The 19,471-nt window shown below is 33.3% G+C and overlaps 2 protein-coding genes and 1 pseudogene across 2 annotated transcripts; all 3 read right to left on the reverse strand.

Moving 5' to 3' along the window:
- Nucleotides 1-427: 427 nt before the first annotated feature.
- On the reverse strand, nt 428-2,572 carry LOC115964944 (cyclin-C1-2-like; the record flags this gene model as incomplete). Its single annotated transcript, XM_031084168.1, has 3 exons — nt 428-911; nt 2,091-2,260; nt 2,368-2,572. Coding segments are annotated over 3 exons (480 nt in total), but the record flags the coding sequence as incomplete, so codon positions are not given.
- Nucleotides 2,573-2,592: 20 nt separating this feature from the next.
- On the reverse strand, nt 2,593-4,793 carry LOC115964954 (annotated as a pseudogene).
- Nucleotides 4,794-5,405: 612 nt separating this feature from the next.
- Nucleotides 5,406-18,069, reverse strand: LOC115964963 (sterol 3-beta-glucosyltransferase UGT80B1-like). The gene is made up of 9 exons (XM_031084183.1): nt 18,029-18,069; nt 17,505-17,586; nt 10,600-10,701; nt 10,260-10,315; nt 9,671-9,705; nt 7,777-7,990; nt 7,263-7,478; nt 5,623-5,682; nt 5,406-5,514 (listed from the first exon to the last, which is right to left on the reverse strand). Exons 1-9 carry the CDS (start codon nt 18,067-18,069, stop codon nt 5,406-5,408), a joined length of 915 nt encoding a protein of 304 aa, XP_030940043.1.
- Nucleotides 18,070-19,471: the final 1,402 nt, after the last annotated feature.

The following is a 19,471-nucleotide window of genomic DNA, read 5'->3' on the forward strand; positions in this document are numbered from 1 at the left end:
GCTTTATGATTACTATAAACACATGTTTTCACAACACTTTTTAAACGACAATTTTCACAACGATATTAAAAATCTCCAACCAAACGAGCTATTAGACATTCTACATGATAAACACTTTCAGCTGAGTTTAAGTCTTTTGCCTTAGATTCATCCAAATAAATGAGTAATTATTTTAGTATTTTGGAAGTATAGCAATGTGATACTCCCTCATTTCATATAATAGTGGGTCAAACTATTCAAAGGTTTGTTTGAATTGAAGGCAAGAGAAGGAGAGTAGATTTAAGTTTAACTCAAAATTAGCTTAGTTTTAGCCTACTCTACTTTACTCTACTCCCTCATCCAAACGGGCTCTAAATTCATCGTAAGATCTACCATTATTCATATGATGTGAAGGGGGGGACCATTAATTTTCACAACATTACAGACATACAAATCAAGTTAACTGCTTCTAACGTTTACATTACATAAATCCAATTGACAGAAAATCAGGTACATGTTTGCATACATAAAAATGCTACAAGCAGCTAGACTGATTGATCAACTAGCTTTCTTATGTGAACTACGCTACATTAAGCATTTTTATAAAACATGGTGATTTTACAGATCTTGCCTCCTCTACAGCTTTCTCCCCTTTAATGACAAGTGCAGCAAACTAACCATCTTTGCTTTGCACAGATCACGATGATGGCTTTGTAGTACCATAAAGACCAATACCATTGACTTCTTTTGAGATATATCAATGACTCTATGTTGGTCATAATAAAGCTAAATCCATTTTCCTGCAGGAAGAAGAGCTACCATACCATTTACTGCTTCAAATTTAGCTTGCTGAAAGCAGCAATGATTCTATCATCTGTGATCATTCTGTGGTTTTCATAGAAGTCTAGTATCTCCATAGAGATATTTTTCACCTGTCAAAAACATACACAGCATTCATAATTTCAGCAAGCAGATGAGAGCATCTGCACTTGTTACAAGCTACCAAATCATAATAGTAAAATTGGCGAACATTTTATTGCAATTTATTAATTATATGGTCACAAATGCAATGTTCATAATAAAGGCTTATGCTCATTAAGCACAGGAATTAGCAAGCAAAGAATTTGAGAAGCATGGTGATGTGTGCTGGCAGCAGCCACACAAAATTGACTATGCTGGGGATTGGACGCTTACCAAGTTAATTGAGTCATACTTATATCATTCAGGTTTGCATCCTGAAGCAACCTGGCAAAGAAAAAAGAAGGGTGGGGAACAAAGAAAATAAAGGGATGGTTTAAACTGAGGAAGATATTTCATTGACAAGATCATATAACCAGCGTTTCAAAAAGGATTAACTTGTCTAAACATCATGCACAGAGACAATTATTAGCATAACTAGAACCAAATGAGCCTCTTCTTTTTCAGACAGGTAACCTAAGGTAGCTCATGATTAAATAAAGTGAGTTTGCAACTCCAGAATTGTATGATTATATTTGAAGAGGAGAAAGCGAATGCAAACATGCAACTCCTAAAGATAGGTACCAGCCACTATTAGTCATACCCATTTCATTATTACGTCAGGTACAATATGGTAACATACTTATGTACCTAATTCAGCTATAGTGTCATCTAAAAGTTGGATATTAAAAGAAGTTATTAATATGAAGACTAACTGCAATAGCATTCACCCTAAATATTTAATTCAAGATATGCATTTACAAATATAAATCAAATCAACTTTGGCCACACCCACAAGCATCATATATGATACTATACGTTAAAATCCAACCACAAAACGATGTGTGGTAAAAACAAAGGAAAATTTTACCGTTGGAGCTTTATATAAGGTGAGATACCAAGTCAAATCCCAGAATGACTACAGCTAAAATGGATCACAATGTGATTTCAAGATATTATTTTGGGGGAAAGAGGAGGGCGGGAAGTAAGGGAATTTTCATGATGTTATCTCTCAATCAAGTAATTCATCAAGTTGAGTCAACTGTATTTACAAGAGTTAAATAAACCCTGATGGAGCTCACCCTAATCATATAACAGTTCAAATTTATACAATTAATTCATCAAAGAGAACCACCAAATATTTTATAACCAACCAGAAGATACTTAAGGTAGATGATATAAAGGATGAAATACTTACTGAGACAATGCTCGATAATGAGGAGGAGGTCAACTAAATAATAGTTGAGTGCTTCTAAAATCTTCATTTCCATTTCAAGGATTTCTTTGATTTCATATCTATCATACCTATACTTTTCATCAGCATCTGTAAAACAAGAAAGGTATGTTCTAAGCACTTCACACACTAATGTAGAATGACAACAATTGAATTTAGCGGAAATTCATACAATCAGTCTAGTATCAAGTAATTACATAATTTTTTAAGGTAAAATACAAGAAGCCTGGCCTGCACTGTGCTTTCTTCTGCTTTTGATGCCAGGTACAAGCAGGTTGGAGCCACAAGACGCGGATCATATTCTGTCATACTCTTTCTGAAAGCACAAAAAGAAGTTAAGCTTAGCAAGCAAAAGCACAACTGGGCATAAAAAATTGCCTGAATGTGCTTTCTTATGAGGTGATGCTATTTTTGTTTTTTTTTTTTGTTTTTTCGTTTTCACTTTCATCAGTCACTTCATCAAATTCAGAATCCTCAGTGGCATGTTCACTTTCAGAGTCACTCAACACATACCTTGTCTGCGCATGGTTCACCCTTTGAGGTCTTGCTCTTGCTGGTGCAACTTCAATACAATAGTTTCTTCAGTACTGGCAGAAGTAGAAGCAGAACCCGAATTTTCTTCATTTTCAGTCACTTCATTTACCTTACCAACCCTTCCCAACACAGAACAACTTTTCTTGTTGAATGGAGATGCCCTCATCTTTCTCACTTTCTTCTCTGGTGAAATCCTGGAATTTTCAGCAGGCTTTAACATGTCAGTTAAAAGCTTCTGGCCCAATGTCTGAGGCTGCTGCTTATTGGCTGCACCTCTCTTCTTTGCCGCTGCAGGGGCCTTAACTGCCTTAGCATTTGCAGCCAGTTTTCCCCCGCCCTTTTTCCTGGCTTCTGGAGCAGCTACAACTTCTATCTCACTATCTTCATCATCATCATCATCATCATCATCAATTTCATTAATATCATTATAATCATCATCATCATCATCAGATATCTCCGAAACAGTTGCCAAGGGCTTCTTCTTCTGTGCAGCAGCAGCCCTTTTGCTAGGTTCTTTCTTCTTGGCCAGTACTTTGGGCACTTCAGTCTCCATGGCTGTCAGGCATAAAAACAAAGAGAAATTTACCTCACAAATACTTACAGAAAAAACACTCCAACACATTCCCAATGATCACGGTAAAAGATCATGGAAAAATTCACAAGAAACTAATTATTAGTTCTGCTGAATCTCAAGTGGAAATTTTAGTTGGTGCTTGTAACATGGACAATTTTTATCTATGTACATTACAGTATTTTGTTCTCTTATAATTGATTTTATGAAGAAGAATAATAGAAACACAATTTCTCACACAAGATCATATATTACCTGGTTTGCAAACAATATCCCCATATCATCCACTGTAATTTTTCTTACATTACAGCTGAGTTGTGTAAAGATCATAATAAATAGTCTAATGAAATATAATAATATAGCATTTACCGGCTGATTGATCAGGAGATGCATCGAGGTTATAGGTAGCAAGTCGTTCTTTAAGCTCATCCTTTCCAAGGAAAAATAGAACATAGGAACAGAAACAGACCTTAGCAGGAGCTTTCCTAGAGCCTGCTCTGTCTTTGGGTTTTGCTGCCTCAGGAGCTTTCTCTGGTAAATGAAGCAGATGTAAACCAAAAATCAAACAAAAAATAATACATATAATAAACATAATATTTTTTGACACTTACCAATTTCCATTGCAGCCACAGATGACGAGACAGCTTCTGCAACAGATTCTGCATTATTTGCCTTCTTATTATTGTTCTTCCGTGGGTTCTTGGGTGCTTGTCTAGCAGACTTCATAGCAGCTTCACCCCTTGCTTTGCCTCTCATTTTCTTTCTTAACTCCTCTGACTCACATCACTTTTCTCTAGCTCCTAAATGACATAAAACTAAAAATAGTCAAGAAATAGAAAGACACAAAAATAAACAAATCATCACAAGGAATTGTTAATTTTTCAGTCATACATCGAGTTGCCCCTCCAAAGCATCAAGATCTGTCCTCCAAAAGGACTTTGGAGTTTCCTTTCTCAAATCATCAACCTCCTTATTGAGCTTATCCCTTTCAGCGCATAGCTCCTGAACCTTCTCAATGGTCAAGCTTCCAATTGCCATGGCCAGTTGATACTCATAATCACTTATCTGTACCCCATTACTACTGCTGTCAGTAGGAGATTTCACTTCTGTTTCTTCTGTATCATCAGTTGCACCAGCAACTTCTGGCTCAACAGCTTTAGTTTTCTTTGGAAAAGGAGTGAAACCTTTTGTTTGCAGCTCAACAAACAGATCAGCTCTCTTCCTATTACTTATAATGATCTCTCCCTTCACAACTGCAAGGATAAACCTAACCTTGTTTTCTAACTTCAACAACTCCATTTCACGTTTGTTCAGTAGAAATTTCTGCACAAAATACAAAAATTGCAATTAATAATTGTTTCCCTAAGAAATGGCTGAAATTATTGAGTATCAGTTCTACTCTTTTGCTATGAGCATAAGTGAGCTCACCTTTCTTTTCTCATAAAATTCAAGTCTTAAATGAAAAAAATCTTCAAGAACTGCAGGAGGGAAAATCACAAACAGTAAGTGTGTTATCATGAAAATTATATTGGTAAATCAATGTAAAGAACTCCAAATTCTCTCACATACTTTGCCTCAGGTTGTCATACTTCTTAATCACGCCTCTTGGGTCAAATAGGTGCATAGTAGTTGTGCTAATTGTAGTGGTTAGTTTAAATTTCTTCAGCAAGCCCTCTTGAGTGACCCTATTCTTATATAGACGACTAAACCCTAATTCTATTTGACCAAGGAAGTCTAAGTATCCAACTCTACATGACGGGAGATCCCATTATTGAATTATAAAAAATAAAATCAACTCTAATAAATATAATGCTAATAACTTAATTAACTACTAGGACCTAAAATAAACTAAAATCGACCAATAAAAATACAACTAACTTGCAAAATTAAATAAAAGTAAATTAAAATAAATATTTCCTCATACTTCCCACATTAGATCGTGTTCAAAGACTATCTACTCTTAATCATGTCATGAGTTTTGGGAATAATAATCATATAATGATGATTCCAAGAGGACCCATAAATAGCATGTATCTCTAGTACCATTTGATACTTCTCAAGATATGGCTATCCTATCTTTTCATGTCCATTATTGCAAGAAATGCAGTCATTATATATAAGTTTTAATGGCTAAATCATGTGAACAAACATTAACAATAGTGACAACAAAACAGCAAAGTGTTTAGATTTACATCTAACCTGTGGGATTCCTGCATGTAATGCAGCAGCAGTAGTTCCACTAATCTTACACAAGGAGAAACAACAAAAAGCCAACTGAGTAACTTGACTATTGCATATTTCAATAAGATGCATAATGTCAATATGACTCACAATGGAATATTCCTACCTGCCCCCATGATGAATTGCAACCAAACATTTTGGAAACAGCCACTTGTATGGCACGGAACTATTGACATTATAAGAAGATTGAAAACAATGATTAGAACAAACTCAATCACAATTATAAGATTCCCTAAAAGGTACAGCATTGTATATTGATGTGTACACTATCTATGATATAATGCCAAAAGTAATCAACTAGATTCAGCAAAACTAGTGTTAGAGCATCATATTATAATATGGTGACAAACTTCATGCCCATGATACTATTTGAGTGATTGCTTTTTCAAAAAACTAGTGTTAGAGCACATGTTTTGCATGTGGACCTATTTTACTAATGACAACATAATTAAATTAAATATTAGTTTACAGGCTCTGAATTATCTACTCAACCTGGTGAATTTAATTTTAATTATAATAGATTTACATTTTTACATATTGCAAATGGAACCATTTAAGAAGTTCCATCTGCATGTGCATTTATGCAGATGTACTTAGGTTATACAATTAGAGCGTAGAATACACATTTTCACTGTACGATGAAACAGTTAATGCAACTTGCAAAAATAATTTCTAGGTTCTGTCTGGCTTGCCTTAAGCAGAGCCTTAGAGAGCTGATAGAGCTAAAAAGCTCTTTAAGAAAAATAATAAATAAACAAAAATGCTAGTGTCTGGTAAGCTCTACAAAAGAGTTTTAAGCTCCTCCAAAGCTTTACATGGAAAAACTGAAATTTTGAGTTTTTAGGAAAAAGCTTTACAATTTACTATTCATAAATCCAGAGCTTTAAAGCACTATTTACTATAATTTGCCGAACCCTCAAAACGCTAAATATCTTTTCAGCTAAAGCTCTACTTCCTACAATAATTTCAGGCACATAATTAACTTGATAACAGCACAATGCCATTTACTCAATGAAAAAAAATGATAATATCTCTCCCCTCTCTTTGAGAGCTATATATAATTGTAACCGCTTATGCTTTTGAATGAGTGCTCAATCATTATTACATAGCAGGATATTCACCTGATTAAAAGGTTCCGGCAATGAAGATAAGACATACCAGTGTTACCTTACCAAGTGGCACCAAGTGTCCACAGGTGTAGGATACATATATATCAAGAAATACCATGAAAATACTCCTATAACATTCTATAACTTAGCATATAAATATTAAAAACATTAGTTAAACCCTACAACACAAGAACAATTAAAAAAAAAAAAACACTCAAATTATTATCTAACCTATCCATATACCCATTATAGGACAACTTGCTTGAAGTAGCTTGGAAAATCATTAGCAGATGATGAGCAGCTTTCTGCAAGTATTGGCAAGTGCTCAGGAAAAATAGCTGAAATCCCCTTTTTTCTAATTGTCTATGCAATCCTAGAGTGCACATTTTTTTCCCCTCGGTAAATACTCACATGCGAGGGGACTCAAACCTCCACCTTCACCTCCCAACCCATCATGGGAGGTGGAAGTGCCATTTGTCCAAAAAGCCATTGGCACTATAGTGTGTGCCAGTTATGTGTTTGATATCAAATAAAATGCATAAATTGATAGATTGCAATTATCTTTTGAATCTGATAACTTTCTATTAACAGTAGTCATCTTCTTCCAACAAGTTTCCTAATATTTGAAGAAACATACCCAGTGAAGCAAAAGAGCCGACTGTTAAAGAGAGAGATGCAATCTTCACTGAGCTGTGTTTGACTTGAACACGATGATGCTTCTGCAGCAATCATACGGACAGCTGCATCTAAAGCTTCAAAGCCAGCTGTGAAGAGGATAAATCTATAACTTGTGATCTCTATAACAGTTTGAAGTACATGAAGAAATGCTTGGGGATTTTTTAGAAAGCCCATGCTGCAGACAAAAAAGGCAAACTCAGTTCAAGAAAGTAAATGGGGCTAATGAAAACATCAACATATCAGTACTATGGTAATAAAATGGTGGCAGTGCAAGACCTATATGCATCAATATATATGGAACTAGTCCATTCAAACAGGAGCAACAATAATTTAAAAGCTATACCTCCTATAATCAGATAATGATATATTTTGACCCAACTAACAATTTTAACAGAGGAGCTCTGGTAAATAAACTTTATGGAGGCATTTAAAAGAAGTTGAGAACAAAAAAAATACACATATAAAGAACTTGCCTTCCAACAGAGCTCAGCCCAACAAAAATTGGTGGCGTTGACACAGTCTTCAGAAAAGTGTGTAAATCAATATGAGCTGAACATAGTTCATCTTTTCTCTGCAGATTCCCTGAAGAAACAAGCGCTGAGATTTCACTGCACTCCTTACAAGAAAACTGCCACTCCATAGGCAGAAACCAGAAGCCACAAACCTGGACATTTGAAGGCCAATAACCTGTTAATGTAGTGAAATAAATATGGTAATGAAATTGGCGAAGAAAACTTGACAAATGAAAGAATCTGTCTATCATGGGGCACATTATATTATTTAAAAAGAACTGGGGCAACCTTGTTGCTACATGGCAAATGGCCTCGTCATTATACGTTCTTTGTCAAGGGAAAAATCTACCTCCAAACAAGGCTACTTAGTTTAAATATTCTTTGTCAATCATAAATAAATCATGCAATCCTATGCATACTATTGACCACAGAAAGCTAGTATTAGCTGTAGTTTTAGATAAACTCTTATGTACCAAGATAACATTTGAGGTCTCTTTGGCAGCCTAGAAATCCATTATCCAGCAGAAGTGCAAAAATGCTTCACTAATAAGATATTGGATTACGATAGAACTGAAATGATTTAAGGGTTGTAAATAGCAGTAAAAGGGAAGTGTAGGTAAACCATGATATAATTTTGACTTCATGCGTAGAATGCCCTTTTAGGTTATTCAATGCTCTATTGGTGGAAGCTATCCCTGGCTCCCAGCATGTGGTTTGCACAAATTTGAAATTCTTTCTTCTAACCATTCACTAAATCTTTTTCAATAAATGAGTATTACGAAACTAAAAGGAAGAAATTTTTTTCCTTTAATATTACATGTTTGCTGTTCTTTCTATGTATTGCTATTTTCCTATGTATTAGAGTAATAAGTTGGACAGTGTTGATGCATGTATAGCATGATTAGATATAAACTACATCCTTTGCAAGCCAAATGCTACGACGATTACCTTCAGATCAAGAAAGAAGCATTTCTTGTCCTTGGTAGTTAATTAGGTCGTAAGTATTTTGCTTTATATTTGGGTTTTCTTTAGATTGTAGAATCAGGGGAATCTTTAACTTTCTAATTAAGTCTTTTTTTGTACAAAGGAAATTAGAATTGATTGATGAGAATTTGATTGTTGATCATAGAAGACATGGATTCCCTTATGTGATTTTCCTCCCTATCTTTCCCTTCTTTTTCTGCTTTTTCTTTATTACTGTTCCCATCATTCTTCAATACTTCCTTGACAGCAGACAGATCTGACACTTTCTTCCCTTTAAACCCTTTCCCTTAACTATCAAAATCCTTAAAGCCCACATATATTACATGACAATTAGCCCTGAAATAGTCCTTCAAATGACACTTTAGAAACTCTTTCATCCTAATTTTATGCTGCTCAGAGTTTCCAGAATTTTGCAATAGCCATCAAACTTCATTCTTTTGAACCTAGACGCCATACATATACATATGGATAGGTATCCCAGACACAACATTTGAAACCTTAACCACTTTTAAAATCCAAAAATCATAATTTTCAAAAATCAAAACTCATCGATCAAGCAATTGTAGGCAAGTTTCTAATTTGTCCTATCCCAAACAGTCAATCCAAACCTATAATCTGAAGAATAAATAATAAATATTAAAAATAAAAATTTATGATTCTATGCCTAAAACTAAACCCAAAAAGGCTGAAATTGTCTCTTCACCCCTAAAAGTTCCCATGCTTTCTCATATTTAGTAGAAAATTACTAGTTTCATACTTCAGACATTCAACAACCTTTTTCACTTTGCACTGAGGAGAAACAAAAGACTAACAGTTTTTAAAGTTCAAGAAAGAAAATTTTGAAATAATATACAAAAAAAGATTAGTATACCAGGGCATTCAACAACTTCTTTGCTAAATCCATACCTGTAATACAATATTAGTGAACAAATTAGAAACTGGAATTAGTATGTTCCTAGTCAAAGTAAATTCATTATGACGATGAGGGAAATTTGTTAAACAGGGATGTCATCAAAAAATACTCATCAATGGAGAGAAAATTAATCATCATACTAGCACACTCTTACTTGTTTAAATGTACTGTCCATTTGCTTATGAAAAATATTTTATCTCATATCTAGTAGCAAAACAAAATCAAAGAAGAAAAGAACAATTAAGAAAATAGCCTCATTAACTCACAGGTGTTAAATTTCTGCAATTTATTTTAAACCTAATGGATGAACCAGCACCATGGAATACACAAGCAACAAGGCTTGAGAATTTCAACTAATGCTTGAGAAGAATATACAAACAGACGCTTCTTTTTTTCTTGTGTTGATTTAAGCCTTTCTCTTAATTATGTTGATTTAAGCCTTTCTCTTAATTTATCTCCTTTCTCTTAATTATGTTGATTTAAGCCTTTCTCTTAGTTTATCTCTTTTATACACACACACAGATAGTGTATGAAACTCATGACTTACAATAATAGGGGAGATGAAGGCATATCATGCCATGTGGGAAGACCTGTTACTGGATCCTGAGTTCAAGAAATAAGCAGTTGGATGAGTTTAAACAGAAAGCCAGAGAAGCCATGTACCTCCAAACAGTACAAGCGTACAGCAACATTTCAACTAGGCACTTTAACCATCTATCTTTGTTTACTTTATCTCTTTTTTCTTTTTCTTTTCCGTTTTTAAATACAGCTATATTCTGTTTCATGAAACTTTTCAAATAAAAATTTTGTTTCATAAATGACTGAATGCACCAACTTTATATATATATATATATATATATATATATATAAGTATTAAAAGCACCAACCGTAAAAGGGCAAGGACTCAGATTCAAATCATCACATCTCCAAGATCCCCAACTATCAGTGAAAAGAGGCCACATCCAATGAATCACGTCTTTCCAACAGACCTATGTGCACAGAAGTACAATAAACATTACATATACAACTTATGAATGTGACTGTCAACCTATCTAATCTAATACTATATATAATAGCAGAAGCCTTTAAGGAGGTGCTGACACGTTAGCAAAAATGATCCCTTAAAATTCTGCCACGTATAAATTAAAAAGCGATAAATTATGTTGGTCGGCAATTCTATAACACCGTTTAAAAGCCTCCCATTATAAATAAAAAAAATTAACCGGTTAAAATTAGATGTACATCAGGGTAGAAATAGAGAGAGGCGATGAAACAGAGAGAGGCGGACACGGAGAAAGAAGCAGAGAAAGAGAGAGGCAATGAAATCAAAAAGTTTCAAAAAACGATTTTGCAAACCCAAAACCTAGGCAGAACGAAAAAATAGAGAAGGCACGTCGTGGGGACTGGGGAGAAAGAAAAATCAGCCACCATCAGAGAAATAGGCCGTGTACCCATAACAGGTAAAGTTATTGTTTTTGTTTTTGTTTTTTTCATTTTGGTTTCAAATCTGGGAATTGAATATAATTTAGGTTTGAATTTCTTGGTTGGATTGGTTTAGATTTAGATTTAGATTTTTCAATAATTTACTCATACGCTGCATATAACCTATCCCCTCTCTCATCCGTCTTTCTTCTTGCTGCCACTCTCTAATGCGCAAACCCAAATCGTGAGATAGAGTTCGTATAAGGGATAATCGTTTCTGTACAAATCAAAAGAAAAAAGTCTGGGATAGAGAGAGGGAGTTCACTAGGCCGTATGCTCGCCAATGTCCGTTCTCCCACCACCATCAGACTCCTGTAACCCCACAGGTAAAGTTTTTTTTTAATTTTTTTTTAATTGTTAATTTATGGATTAATTATTATTTAGATTTGGTTATTTTGGTCGAATTGATGTTGATTTAGGTGTTTGGATTAAATTTGATTTTGATTAAGGTATCTGGGTAAGAATGCTTTAGTTTGGGGTATTTGAGTTAAATTAGGGATTGGGTTTTTATTTTTATTTTTTACTCTCTTCTTTTCTTAAGTCTAAACGTGGGAATTGGAGTCTGTTTTTTGGGTGGGAGTGTTTCTTTTTAATCTAAACGTTGGAGTGTAGAATCGTGGCAGTGTGGGAGTGTTGTTTTTTTTTTTTTTTTTTTAAAATTCTAAACGTGGTAGTATTTTGATATAATTATATCTATGTTCGTATGGCAAGAGAAAGATACAGTCACAAAGAGAGAAAGTTCGTATGGCGCCAAGAGAGAAATATCTAAGTTCCACCATTACTGTCAGTTTTTCTACTGCCATCCGTTCTGTTCCCTCGCTGGACTCAAAACACCGAAACCACAAGCACACACTGGAATTGAGATTGAGGAATAGAAATCTAAGCGCCATTAACTCCGTTGATCAGGCCATTTACCTGCCATCATCAGATCACCGAAATTGCCACCGGTAATTTTTCCCCCTTTCTGAGATCTGGGTATGAAATATGACTTAGTTTTTGGGTATTTTGGTTGGATAGGTATAGATTTAGATGTTTGCTTTGATGTTTTGGGATTTTCTGTTATGGTTTGTAGATTTCAGATTTTGATGATGTTTGTTTTTTTTAATGGATATGTTTATTTAACTTAGGGAAAGGATGATTTTCTCTATGTGGTGATGGAACATCTGAGAATGAATGGGGGCATATGAGGGAAGCTTGATACTGTAGATGTGGTTGAGGTCATATGCATAGTTTTCTTATTTCAACAAATCATGTATTCAAGTTGTATTATGTTAGACGTTAATATATATATATATATTTTGATGGAGTTAGACGTTAATAATTGAGAAATCATATAATCTGATGGTTATACATTATCATTTTTCTGATGTTTATAACCATTCACTAAGTTGAACAAAGTAATGGTTAACAATACAAGATTTTAAAAGTAATGTACAAATGTTAGTCAATCTATATGTTCAATTAAAAGGGAAAGGAAAAGAAATATACCAATGCGGATGATTATGATTTATGACCATGTGCATATTGATTATGCTATAGAAAACCCATAAAGAAAAAGGAATAATCCAAACTTGAATGGTGACCACATGAAGATGAGAGACATACTTTTTTAATGGTGGCCGATTATTTCAACAATTACATGTTGGTGCATACACATGTATGAATGAAAATTTGCTTATGTGGGTGAGGTGTAACCAATGTATATTGAAGACTGAATTATATAATGGATTGAAGGATTTGATTATCAAAGGTGATACAACCTCAACATCAAACACTAAGGGAGAGTGATTGTAGGTATTCTAAACTAATTATTGTTGCTTTTTTTTTTTTTTTTTTTTGGGCTTTATATTTTTTGTGTAAAAATATAATCAAGCTAAAATATTACTTTATTATGGTAGTGGTGGGTTTTAACAATAAGTGAAAATTGTAATTCCATACTAATAGAATTTCTTTATAATTCATGAACCTCACATTCTGTACACTGAGCACAGTGCAGTTTTTGGCCCTTTTTGGGAAGGTTAATGTTTAGACGTTGAAAGGTGATGAATTGTATTCTTTGGCACATTGATTGATGGACTTTTACACTTTTCAAACATCTGGAGAATCTTTCTATTACATATTATACACAATGATTTATTATAACTATTGCAAAAACAGAGAGTACAGAGATAAAGGGGAAGGCATATATATGTGGATTCTATGAGAAGAAAAACAAAACTCAAGAAAATCATCTACCTATAAGCAAGCCATCAGGGACCCATAAACTTTAGGACATGAACATAAGATTGAGATCACAAGGAATGAAACCAAACAGCAGTAGGCAAAAAACTGTCACTCACTGGATCATGGCAGCTTGATATTATCAATGTTTCTATTCTACCTATAGAAAGGGACCCATCAGAACAAAATTGTCTTGATATCTCTTTGATGCTATTAGTTTTGGTAGCATTTGCATGAATGAAACTAGGTCATGGACATTATTTGCATCCTCAACATCCCACACCTGGAAAAAAGACCACTTAAAATTCTGCCATGTTTACAATTAAAATGCCAAAAGTCACTTGCTAAAACACTGCACGATCTAAAAACTGAAACCCAAAACACTACATCAATTGGGCATAATAGATCAAAAAGTTTAAAAACATGACTTTGCAGACCCAAAACCTAGACTTTTGGTAAACAAAGAAGGCACGAAGTGGGGACTAGGGAGAGAGAAAAATCTGAGACCGTCAACTGCTTCAAGCTGTAAGAAAATCCAGCCTCTGCCATCACCAGACCCTCTACCGTCTCATTTGGCTGATTAACCAAACCGCTTCACTATTTACCATGTCGAAACCTTTAACAGTAAGGTTTTTTTGTTTTGTTTTAAATTACATTGTTTAAATATGTTTTAGGCTTGGCTATTTCAATCGAATTGATTTTGATTTAGGCTTAAGTTTGGGTATGTGATTTTTTGAATGCGAAATTCTTTAAAGAAATATCAAGTTTAAGGTTTCAAATATGCTCTTGATTTTTTATTTGTTCTTCACAATGTTGTTTTGTTAATCATCTTATAGGTTCCAAACACAACTCTGTTGGAGATAGTTCTATTTACATTGTTTAAATTTGAGACAAAATTAAGAGATTAGAGTCCCTAAGGTTTATAGAGAAATCTGAGGGTCACCCCTACAAAAGCCGCCACCTGTTATCATTAAACCAATCCATCACTGTCAGATTTCTAAAACCTCTACCAGTAATTTAAATAAATAAATAGATAGTTGTGTTTTATATAGGTTTTGATTAGGTATTTGGGTTAATATTAGGCTTTGAACCAGGAATTTTTTTTTTTTTTTTTTTTTTTGCGGAAGAACATAAATTCATGCCATTCTTTTATGTGTTTTTGATTTAAATAATAGATAATTCCCTCTTCTTTATGTTTTGGTTTCCTATGTTCTTTTTTGTGGATGTCAACTTCTTTTTCTCTCTTAATTAAGCTTTTCTTGCATTTGTGATATAAATGACAAAGATGTCACAGATCGTATTGTTTGAGGCAAGTAATTTCATTACAATGAGTATCAACAAATTAATAGCAAGTTTTTTGAATTCCCCCTTTTATATTATTTTCAGCTTAATTTTTTTGTTTCCTGCGTTGCACAATGAACCAGATTAACAGTTTTTTTAAGACTCGCCCATATTATATTATAGGTATTTTGTCCTTTTTATCTTCTTTTCTCCTTATTCTTTAAATGGTTTTCTTTTTCTCTACATGAATATTAGATGGGAATAGAATCTCTAGAAAATCACCCCATTCTCTCTCTCTCAAATTTTGCCTTTTGTTATATGCACACTAAGTGTTTAATAAAATAGCTTCATTTTTTTCCCCCTTCTAACTTCAACGGACTTTAATATAACTATATGAAAGGTTTGTTGTCTGTGAAGTTAAGGTGGATCTATGAAAAGGGTTTTGGGTAAAATGGAAGGTTTGTTGCAGTCCTGTCAGTTTAAATTATTTTGGTTGTTTTAGTTGCACACCTCTAATTAGTGGCATTTATCTATAAAAAATTGTAAACTTATATTGATCTATCAAAAATAAAATTTGCATTTCTTTCAAGTTGCTTTATTCAGTTTTTTTTTTTTTTTTTCTTTTTAATTTAACAAAAAAAAGTGTTTTGATAGGAGCTTTGCTAATTTGTTTATATCATGTCTCTGAATGCAAGTAATCTTATCCTAAAATTTTAGTTTTTTTGTGGTTTGTTTTCTTTGCGTGAGTGTCTTCGTTTGCTTGAGCAACTTCATACTCTGTGAGATCTAAATAATATTTTATGTTGTCTTTTGACACTAAAGCTACTAAATCTTACATTACTAGCAATGAAGATAAGTTAATTAATTAACAATTTAACATCTTGATAACTCTGTTTCAGTTGACCAAAGTGAAAAGTTGAATCCATACTACTAACAACTCTTTTGTCCTAATTTTGAAGGAAAAATAGTCTCTACTTTCAACTTATGATGAAGTTTGAAAGTTTTTCAGTTTCTCCTACAAAGCAATTTGGACATGTAGTAGTAAATACAAATCTTTCCGTCCAGCTCTTGGCTTTATGTAATTGATATTTTCAAGGAAAGAATTATCTTTTGGCTAACATTCAAACACTCTTTTCATATGGCTGGGACATGTGCACATTTTAAATTGATTTAGAAATATTATGTTTGATATATTTGAAGGTTATTACATAATAAGTAGGGCTAATTATCATGACTTTCACATTGAAGTACATCTGAATCTACTCTTTTCAGCAGACGTAGGAATATTATGTTCGTCATATTTGCTAATTTCAAGATAAGAACATGCTATAACCCATTAAATTCATTTACTTTGAGAGTTATATCTAGGAAAACCTTTGAATTATCTATGATTGGGGAATTTCGTAGTGTGTACGTTTTTTTGTTTGATTTTTTTAATATAAAAATTTATTTGACACATTCCCGTTGAGACAACCTTTAAATTCTCCATTACTAGTGAGATTGGTAGATTGTGAAAAAAAAAAAAAAAAAAACAAAAAAAAAAAAAATCTAAGTAATGCATTCTCTTAGAGATTATTATTGTGGATGTTTATATGTAGAAGAGCATAAACTCTGAACCTTACTGAATAGTGATAGAAATGTTACAAACTACTAAATTATGAGTATTTGAACATGCACCCAATCAGATATCAATGGATCAAATAGCATGCTAACTAATATCCATCTTATTTTATCTAAAGTTTGTAACTTCACAGTTTTTCTATATTTTGCCTGTTCCTTTGTCTTGGTATTTTTAATGTTTATATGTTTTCATTCTAGATAAAAGTCTATGTTACAAAAATATATAACAAAACACACAACTTTTATTGCTTAGGATGTCTTCATCTTGATTTGATATTGATCATTAAATAGCATTATGATGTTTGAGCAATATGCATATATTTAGACACTTTTTGATGCACCATTTAATTAAATTGTCGATCATTGCAGGAAATAAAAAATGTTGTTGTGGGAAAATCAAAGAATGACGACTCCATTGAAAATCAGCAAAATAAAAAATGTTGTTGTGGGAAAATCAAAGAATGACGACTCCATTGAAAATCAGCAAATAGAAGTAGCATATACGTTTGCCAAATGCTTCATAAACATCACAAGGCTACTAAATAGAATGCATCCAATAGGGAAAAGAATTGAATAGGGTACAATAGCAACTTATTGCTAAACTTCTATGATATAACATTTATGTTAAGATGATTTGTACGGCTATATAAGAATTTTTATGATATAACGTTTACATAATTAGAGTTTATTTGTGGTTGATTTCACACTCAATTAAATTGTAATTTCCTACTAAAATTTTATTGTATTTTATAGAAAGCATTCATATGATTAACAAATTTTACATGTTTTAACATGACTAATACATAAAGTACTCTGTGCAATTGGGTTTATTTATGTAAATCTGAATGCATGTCAATTGCAAATACAACTGCATTTTTTTTTTTTTTTTTATAGAAATTTATTGTTGATGATAAATGGTGATTTTAAAGAGTTGGGATTTTGGTCATGCCAAATTAGAGAATCAAAAAGATACTGTTAACATTTTTTTGGGTTGAATAAAAAGTACAGAAAAGTTACCCCAAAAAAAGGAAACTGCAATAAAAGTTACTTTGTGGAATACCCCGCTAGTTTTAATAAAAGAGAAGCAGAAAATACGTTTACTTGTTAGTGATACCTTTACCATCAATGAAATTGCACATCCGTAACTAAATTTTACAAAAAGTTGGTATTTCTAACGGTGTATAAGTACCTTGTTAGTTGTAGCTTCCTGAAAATATCTATACAAAAGAGGAAGTTCTTTTTTAAAGTGGCGCTCAAATGATGAAGGTGCACTGCACAGGAGAAATAAATAAAGTAATATGTGGCACATAAAATTGCGGGAAATATCACATGAAAATTGACTCAGAAAAATACATGGTATTTACGAGTAACAAAATATGAAACGATGGAAGAAAATACAAAAAGTTCCAGAGAATCTCTAAATGCTGAAAGTGGTTCAGAATTCAGATTCACCAAAAAATAGTAGATACGAAAGTTGAGAAGGGACATTGAGAAAACAAGTGCTAGTCAGACACAGAATACTTGAGATCATTGTACTTTTTAAAGCATGATAGCTAATTTTCCCACAAAGTAATTTCACTCATCATGATGTCAGAACCTATAATACCAAAATGGGGTAAAATTTAATGTAGGAGAGACTACAGCCATGTTAATTAATAAGGAAAACAATTTAAGGCTAGCCAACACAACAGAAAACATATTAATACATTATACAGAGCATTCAATTGTATGAAAAGAATATGAGATTCTTCCATTACTGCATAGTGATAATCACAAAACAATGAAATCATGACACGTGAGGTTGCAAACAGTATAAACAGAGATATTGCATCAAAATCAAGTTCAAGAATCCAAATCCACCCCTAAAATTGTGAACTTCTAGAACAGCAAGTGTAGCACTAGCACCTTTCTTTTCAATTAACACCGAGATACTAAACAAAATAAGGAGGAAATGCAGAAATTATCTGTTATTGACAAAATAGTTATTAGCAACTTAACTTAAATTTTGTGAATTTTTGTTGTGGTTGTCATCATCAATTGTAGATACTACACAACACAAAAAGGAATAAACGCAAATACTACACAACAAGCTAATTACTGTACTGTAGATGTATACGCTAGATTTACTCCTTCCCACAAACATTACCACAATATCACCAAGTGCCAATTTTGACACAATTTACAAATTACACAATGTTAACCATAGCATCCAGATACGCCACCTAATCAACTCAGTTTGAGATACCATTATATAAATAAGAAATAGATAAAAGGAAAATTCTCATATTTTGTTGAGTTGTAGAGAACAAAAATACTAATACCATTGAGTTTGATTATAACAATCAATACCTTACACTTGAGCCATTTCCTGGGACATTGGAGCCACAGCTGTGACAGCTTGTATGCTTTGGGCACAAATAAGGCCCAGCACTGACATTCTGCATTATCAAAAAACAAATATGAGCAACCTCTTTTAATCAAGATAACAGAAGTTTAGAACAAGCATTTTACACCCTACCTTGTGAGATGGCTGCTGGCAGTAGCAATGGTGAGCCCCATCGCACGTTTGACAGAACATAAATTTATTTGGGTCCCCACTTTTCAGGCAAACCTAGAGAAATCAGAAAGCAATAACGCATAAGATCAAAGGATATTAATTATAAAGAGAGCAGAGCATGTTAATTGTTAAATCAACTATGCAATCAGCCAGTAATGAATCTATATCTAGTGTGAAAACACCATGTAACAACCAGATATGCAGAACATCAGTGAGTAAATATAAGATGTTGAAAGTTCAAAAACGTGTATAAACACCTTTGAACGTTTAGACCCCCAAATTACAACTTAACCAATTCAAGTAATATGTCAAACAACTAGTATGCGGAAACTTAACATATGCTATAATATGGAATTGGTAAAAACTATCTAAGCCAAAGCAAAATATAATCCACAGTAGATAATAAAAAGGCAAAGATAGAGAGGAAGGAAGATGCAAACACAAAGACAACACGCGATGTGTTATCGAAAGAGGAAACCGAAGCCCTCGGCGTAAAACCTCTCTGCCGCCCTCCAAGCGGTAAACAATCCACTAAAAAATACAGTTGGGATACATGGACAGCAATAGATCCTCCAAGCCTAATCTACCCAGTGCACCTA

Source organism: Quercus lobata, chromosome 2 (genome assembly GCF_001633185.2).
Source record: "Quercus lobata isolate SW786 chromosome 2, ValleyOak3.0 Primary Assembly, whole genome shotgun sequence".
Lineage (NCBI taxonomy): Eukaryota > Viridiplantae > Streptophyta > Magnoliopsida > Fagales > Fagaceae > Quercus > Quercus lobata.

What these genes read in the sequence shown, in the direction of transcription:
- LOC115964963 (XM_031084183.1), bottom strand. Translation starts at nt 18,069, where the DNA reads ATGGAAGAATCTCATATTCTTTTCATACAATTGAATGCTCT. An exon ending in GGGCTGAGCTCTGTTGGAAG is followed by an intron (nt 7,479 to 7,776) that starts GCAAGTTCTTTA and finishes TTTTGTCTGCAG; the next exon opens with CATGGGCTTTCTAAAAAATC. An exon ending in CGGCTCTTTTGCTTCACTGG is followed by an intron (nt 5,683 to 7,262) that starts GTATGTTTCTTC and finishes TAATGTCAATAG; the next exon opens with TTCCGTGCCATACAAGTGGC.